General features: G+C 38.0%; 1 protein-coding gene across 41 annotated transcripts in view; it reads left to right on the top strand.

Annotated features, from left to right (window-relative positions):
- LOC113800282 (enolase-phosphatase E1) overlaps nt 1–7,139 on the top strand; it is an 86,640-nt gene extending 79,501 nt beyond the window's left edge. For 36 of the 41 annotated variants that reach the window (XM_070141856.1, XM_070141866.1, XM_070141768.1 and 33 more), the window contains one exon: nt 5,665–7,139. In XM_070141856.1, the coding sequence (XP_069997957.1) occupies nt 5,665–5,813 (149 nt within the window). In that variant the 3' untranslated portion in view covers nt 5,814–7,139. Of the gene's footprint in view, nt 1–2,315; nt 2,421–3,164; nt 3,212–5,664 lie in introns of all 41 variants that reach the window. The other 5 variants (XM_070141902.1, XM_070141906.1, XM_070141939.1 and 2 more) reach the window with 2 other exon arrangements.
- The last annotated feature ends 361 nt before the right edge of the window (nt 7,140–7,500 follow it).

A 7,500-nucleotide genomic window follows, 5' to 3' on the forward strand; every position in this document is an offset into this window, starting at 1 on the left:
CACAGAGTCGTTCAACTTGAGAAATCTGTATTTTTCTGCTTTAAGTTCCCGTAAAAAAAAAAAAAAAAAAAAATCCCCACAACATCGTCTCGGTCCAATATTGCAATACACCCGGCTAAGGTCCACGTTTGCATGGATCCCCGGCAATACTGTCTCGGCGCACGACGTCCCTTCCACGTGTGTGAGTTTCACCCTCTTGAGCTTATTCCTTGAGCAGTACCCGGTTCCCCTCGCTCTCACGTGGAAGGGAACGTCCGCGGCGACAGTGCCTTCTGCTGGAGACGGCGGTCGCGAGGCTGCTGTTCCTCCGCCCGTGATGAGAGCGTCTGGCTTCGTCACTGGCGGAAGATGCACTTTCTGTTTTTTGTTTTTTTTACTCCTGTTTATTTTGTTTTATGTATTGCATGGCACCGATCGAACACAAGGTGATTAAGGCACACAGGGAAACGCGCGGGAGGGGAAAAGGTCGAGAACCGTGTTTTTATTCGCATTTATTGGTAGATACGATGGAGATCAGTGGAGAAACCGGGATAGATAAGTTATGGGTCCTTTTTGGTTTTCTTTTTGCTTGTCTCTTACTTTTCGTGATGAACTGAAATCCCTATGTAACAGAGGCGGCTGTGGCATAGTCCGCCTATCATCTGGGTCTCGGATCTAGGTGTCCTCGCCGAGACGGGCGCTTAGACCCCGTGTATCGAGTAGACCTGGGCCTCTAGCATCCCGAACGTCAGACCCGGATGTCATGGTCAGACTCTCATCTGTCAGCCGGTCATTTGTTGCTTTCTCGTTAGGTTTGTGCGTCGAGGTTTAATCTTTCAAAATCTCATTCGCATGGATCACTGTTTCATCTGTAGAGGGATTTTGCATGACAGTTGCGTTCGTCTCTAGATACTAGCTCTTTGCCATACTTCGCTTTGTATTTCTTCTTTTCTTTTTTTCGACGTAGACAATTTCACTATTTTAGGCTACGTAGTTTTCATTTCCTTAGGAGGAATAGTAGAACTATAGATTTTTCTTTTTTTCTTGCGTACATCTTTTTTTTTTTTCTTAATTAAAATAAATAGAGAGCACTGCTCATAGTTATGCTTCGGAGAAATATATGTTGTTGAGACACAGACCGTTCTGCTTGCATGTATGACTATATCTCAGCCTTGTACTCGGCTCTCCTTAACAACCTATAGGATCCTCTTGGCTGTCAAAAATAACAATGAAACACTAAATTTCCAAATAATAAGCTTTGGAAGGAAAGAAAAGAAAAAAACAGTGAGTCCTAAATCCCTGTTGAGGAGAGCTGAGTGACATGTGACCCCTGGCGACCTCATATTGGGCTGCGGTCAGACAGGGTCGCTTCTAAGCCGGCTCAGAGAATTCAATAACCTTGCTAAAACACGGCTTTCTTTCTGGAGTGAATTTGCTCTGTATGATCTCCTTAGCTAATAGTGTTTCTCGCTTAATTTTTCCTTCCTGTCGCTTCTTTTTAATACCCTTTCTATGTCATTTTCGCATTTTTGGTGAAGATTTAACCCGCATGCAATATTTTACTTTTAAGTTTCGCCGAGGTACTTCCTTGTTTCAGCAAGTGAATCCGCCGGGTTGGGAATGGAAGAAAAAAATATTGAAAAATGTTAATATCAGCATGGCCATAACGTAAAGAAAAAAGACGAAACAAATAAATACACAACATACCGGCCAGGGTAACAGATAAGGATCCCATGGACAGCCCTAAGCCACCATGGTAATATCCTTGGAGGATCAAAGAGGATTTAAGGGATGACAAAAAAAAAATCCGGTTGTCCAAGACATTGATCCAACTCCACTTTTACGTCACCGCAGCGTTGCTTCACTTGCCCAACGTAAAAAAATAGGACTATGATCATTCTGAAAACGCTGCATCTTGCTTGAAGTAAGGAAGTGCTAGACTCTTGTATGACTGTCACTTTGGTTTCTAAAACAAATAAACACATGAGGGTTACATAAAAATCGGTTTCGAGGCTTACGAGCATCGGCGTATTCTGCCGCTGGGTTCGAGAGTTCAAGGGAAAAGCATGGCGCCGCAGATCAGAAGCCAAGCCCTTTGCCACAACTCATTGTCAGTCAGAAGCTAGAACTTCAATTATGAGTTAATGAAACCCTCTGCTGTCCAATAGGAGGCTCATATGAAGGCCGTCTCTTTTTTCTTGCAATCTCGAACGCGGTACAGGCTTTTCACCCAGAGCCAGATGTGAATATGATATTGACATATATGTGTATAGATTTCGGGTCCTTGTCTGAGAACAGTTTCTAAGGGGGGCCTCGTTCTCGTTCACTCCCTGTAGCTGGCGAGCCTAGCAAAGCCACAAGGAAATTGCAATCTGCTACCAACAAGATTCTTGCAGTTGGGGCATTTTTTCGCTCACATGTAACACAGAAGAAATCATCAGGTATGTTTTAAGTCCGGTGGGTGGTCTTGGTTGTAAGAGCTCTGTCAACACGCGTTGTTTTTTACCTGTAATGTCTTGGACCTACTCGAGAAGGAAAAGAAGAAAAGGAAAATGTCGACGGAGAGTATGGATTATCTTTTTTTTTTTAATCATCAGAGGAGAAATCTTTTCCTCCGTCTTTTTCTCTCTGTCCCTTTTGAACCCAATAACTCGAAACCTTTTTTGCCATTCTTTTACACAACCATAGTAGTGTAACGGCAGCCCTGGGATACGCTGCTTACTTATCTGCACACTGTCAACTTCCGAAACTCTTGACAAAATGGATATGTGACTCCAGTTCCTGTTTTTCTATTAAGTAGGACTCATAATTCACATCTTCATTCTCCTGCACATCATGTTCGATCACGGAGCGTTATGGCATAAGAAGATTGGAGAGACATACCTGATCATTGCTTTCTTGCTAAATTAAAGGGATTTGAATTCTGCTTCTTTGGAGTACGGAAAGATCTTGTTTTCTTGTTCTTCCACAGACATAACATAAGAAAGAAAAGAAAAGAAAAAGTCCTGTTTCACTGATGTGCCTTCTTTGCTGTGTCAAGGCTGTATTTTAATGGATGTTTTAGTGTAACGCTTTTGCACTTACAATTGAAGGAGAAAAGGCATAAATTTTTACATAACAAAACTAGACAATTAAAGGCCTGCTTAGACTGCATGCTTTAGCTTTATTCTGTTGCTTTGTTTTAGCCGAGTAGATGCTGTAGCTTGACAACCAATCTCCGGATCTATCATGGGTACGTATTTTTTCCACCAAAAGAAAAGAAAACATTAGTCAAAATTTCTTTATAGGCAATCATTTTGATAGGCAATTTAATCATTAGTGTCTGCAGGTTTTCCATAATTCATAATGACTTTCTTCCACATGTTGAGGCATAAATAGGGAACGGTTTGCTCTGCTTTGGCTTTTTCACTTATCCTAACCGTACTTTCAATATATATAAGGATTATAGATAACAGTCTCAAATATAATTCGTTAACCCATAAAACTGACTTACAACTCTCTGAATCTCGTGTTATTCACTTTTCTCTCGCTTCCCCCCCTAAAGTTTCTACATTGTGAAGTCACGCCAGTTTACGAATAGCTACGGTACTTTGGAATGAAAATATGTCAGATATGCTTGAATAATGGTACATTTTACTAAATAAGTATAGTTCTACGAATACAAACTGACTATTCATTTATTTATTCATTATTTCTATTTTGAACCAAAACACAAAAAACAACAACTCAGGGATCATAACAAATGTGATATCTAAATGGATTTATTACATTATATGCTTGAAAAAAAATACCATCTATCTCCCAAAAATCGAAATTAGTCTATAACATAACACAATGTAACCTTCATGTTTATTATCTAACCTTAAATACACCATAAACTAATTTCGTTTGTTCGCCATCTTTCATTTATATCAATAATAATAATAAAAAAGAACTTAAAACAGAATTTAATAAGAATTATACTTATATAGTGAAATGAGTTATGTATATCTGTCTCCAAAATAGATGAGTAAAATTAGACATAAGAATAGCGTAGCCGTTTTCTTGTATGTGAAAAAGTATAGTTATATCTCTTCTTTAGCTTTACTTTCAAAAGAATTCTATGTATAAAAGGTCCATTGAAATAGCAAAATTGTAGAGCCATTGTCCGTAATATTTGTTTTAGGTGTTAGAAGTTTGAAGATTGTTATAATTAGGGATAAAAAGGGAGAACACAAAGCGAAAGATAGAATAATTGCAAAACACTAGATTATAAAATAGTGTCGTTGTGTAAAACTTTTCCGTGTTCTTTTTTCAAGAATAAGAAGGTAGGTGAACTTTTAACTAGAGTCTAAAAAAAAAGAGATTCAAAAATCTTCAAATATCCCCTTCAATAAAAAAAAAAAAAAAGTTCATGAAAGTTTCAGATAGATTTTTTTTCTTTTACAACCTCCCCTTTCAATAGGCAAGTCACAATGGGCTGCCGATCATGAGATGCAACATTATAAGAAATTTTCCTGCAGCGGGAATAATGTATTCATGATGGTATGCAAATGGCAGTCGCCTATTCAATAATGTTATCGCTTATGAGGGAACGTATCCTGCACGGTAAGGGATGGAACGCCTTCAAAAATGAGCTGGAGAAGATGCAGCTTATATATCTTTCTTCCCTGATTTATTATTTATCTATAAATTTTTTCATATTTTCAGTCGTTTATTCATTTATTCATTTATCTATTCATTTGTCCCCGTCTGTAAATCTATTCGTTTATTTATTATTCTTAAGTTTATCCGATAGATTGTGGACAATTCCGTTTCACTTCACTCTTTCCTCACGTCAACATCTACTCTTTAGATTCCTTACGCTGATATATTAAGAGTCAGTTTTCAACATGTCTGCGGTTTCACGAAGTTTGGTTTCTAAGAGTTGCATGCCTTCACTCGGAGCAAATACCTTATCGAAATAGATATGGTGTGAGTCTGTATCTTCATCGAGATAACATTCATCATATTTGTTCAGTATAATTTCCAAAGTTATCGTTTTCACAATTCGTAATTACAAGTAAGAAACATAAAAAAAAAAGCTAGCACGGTATTCACAAAGACCATAAATTTGCACTAAATATTAAACACGTACCCTGTGTCATTATACATGTAACGGCAGTGCTCTTCAAACCAGACATAGCTCTATGTATTATTGGGAAGAATGTGGAATGAACTCTCAGTACTCATATTGACACTCCACACACTGTCCAAAAAGCGGTAGAAGGTGTCGTAGTAGTTCATGTGAATAGTTTAGAAGGCATCGAACGGTTCCCCTTTGCATTATGTTAACGACAGTCAGTATGCATACCTAAACATGAAATTGTATGATCTTAGTTATGAATGTAAGATTGATGATCACCTAGAATCAAAAAGAAAAAAATGAAGTCATTAATGTTGCGTCTCAGCCTAGCAATTAGGTTCTTGTGTGTGTATGTGTAAGTATGTATATATGTATATGTAAATAACATATGTATATATATACATATATATATATATATATATATATATATATATATATATATATATATATATATGTACCCCCACATACATGGCACACGCATACATGCATATATTCCATAATACATGCACGTATGCTGTTAGGACCCCGCCCCCCCCAAAGCTGCCATGACAAAATCACGACCGGTTCCGGGTGCTTTCTAGGAAAGGAAGCAGAAGACGTGACCCCCAACACCACCACCGAACCCGACGCCGGCCAAGGGGGAACTGAGGAGACTGCTGACGCTGCTGCTGGCGCTACTGCTGACGATGCAACCACCTTTGCTACCAGGTCCGACGAGCCTCTGGAGTAGATGTTTTCTTTGGCAAAAAATCAAAAAGTGTCGCCATGACGAGCACTCCTCCGCTGTGTTATATCTTTTGTAAAATGGCGAGTCTCTTTTTCTTCTTGTAAAGATCTGGAACGCCCTTTGCTCTTGCACCATCGAAATCTCAAAGGGTCGTGATATACAAATTAATTTAGCAATGTAACGGTACAGAGAACAGCAATTATATTCTCTATCATGCTATTTTTTCTGTTTTCGAATTTCTTTTGAGAGGAAATTTGGGTTTTGTACCTAAGACGGATTAGCGTCACTAAAATATGCTTCAATAATGCAACTTGAGAAGTAACAACAACTCCACATAAAATATTTTAGTATCTCCTTTAAAAAGTACAGCGAGAAAATTCTGTTACCTATTTTCTTTGTCTGGGGGACTATGGTATAGTGTGACTCCCGGGTCGCTATAGCATTTCTCCTCCCAGCCAGTGTAGTATTTACGTTATTTAGTTTTGTATTTCGTTATTTTGAAGTGATTTTTTTGAATATTGTGAATGGATCAAGATTGGATATTGTATCAAAGATTATACCAGGTTATTTATAACTTGATTTGATTGTGTTTATTATGTAAATTAGCAGGCAGGATCAGTAAACTAAATTGTGCAATTAGATTATGACGTACGAGACGGTTTATGTTTCAGTGTAGCTTCTTCTGGCACTTTCTCACAGGGTTGTGTATAATGTCCGATTCCTGAATTCTTTACCATAACCCAAGAAGAAGCAAGCTAAACTTGCTCGCGCTTCCACGCTGCTTGCACGCACCCCGCGCCAGACATTGTGGAAGCGGCACTTGCGTGGTGGTTTAGAATTCAGGACTATGTATGTGTTCCCTGTGTTGCAGTATAACGTAAGTGATGAGTGATTTATGTGTGCGCAGATACGCAACACTATCCCGGACCTTAAAGTTTGTAAATAAGAAAGAGAGAGATTACTGGCTCACTGACGAGGCCCACATCCAGGGTCGGATCCACGGAGGTGATAGTGTTGCTGCTTGTGCAAATGCGAGTTCGTTTTGTTTTGTTTATTTTTTTCATCAGAAATGGGCTGGGAATCATAATAAATGTAGTCAACTCGCACGCAGGAACAGTCAGTCCAAAATCATTTTCAAAAAAATGATATATAAGTTTGCTAGTAATCAGCTTATTTGAAATATGTTGTGATTAGTCTTTAAAAAAGAAAAACTTCATCGTCGCGTTTCGATGATTTCATTACTTTATTAATTTATTTATTTTGCGTCTGCGTCTACCTTCTTCCTGATGATTATGTCTTGTTCACAATAAAGATGTTAACCACAGGGTACTTCAGCCTCTTTCCATCTCTATCCTTTTCTTGTGATGCGTTAAAAGGTGCAGTGTTTATGTGGTTTCTCCGCATAATGAACGCGTGTTTATGCACATGAACACATCTGGTTATAGAACTAATACCTTATTTGGCAAGCTGTTTGTATCCTCATTAAGATATTCACGTGCACTTGAGATTCAATTTATATTAAGTAGTGTTACATTTAGACATTGATAGCCTCTTGAATCAGAAATTGACAAAATCTAAATAAAGAAATATATATCGGTTACTTATTTTATAGCTATATGTGTGATATTTGATGATATATTAATATCAGCTGATAAACATTCTTAAACTAAATTATTGAACATCATACATG

This window comes from Penaeus vannamei, chromosome 3 (genome assembly GCF_042767895.1).
Source record: "Penaeus vannamei isolate JL-2024 chromosome 3, ASM4276789v1, whole genome shotgun sequence".
NCBI classification, from domain to species: Eukaryota; Metazoa; Arthropoda; class Malacostraca; order Decapoda; family Penaeidae; genus Penaeus; species Penaeus vannamei.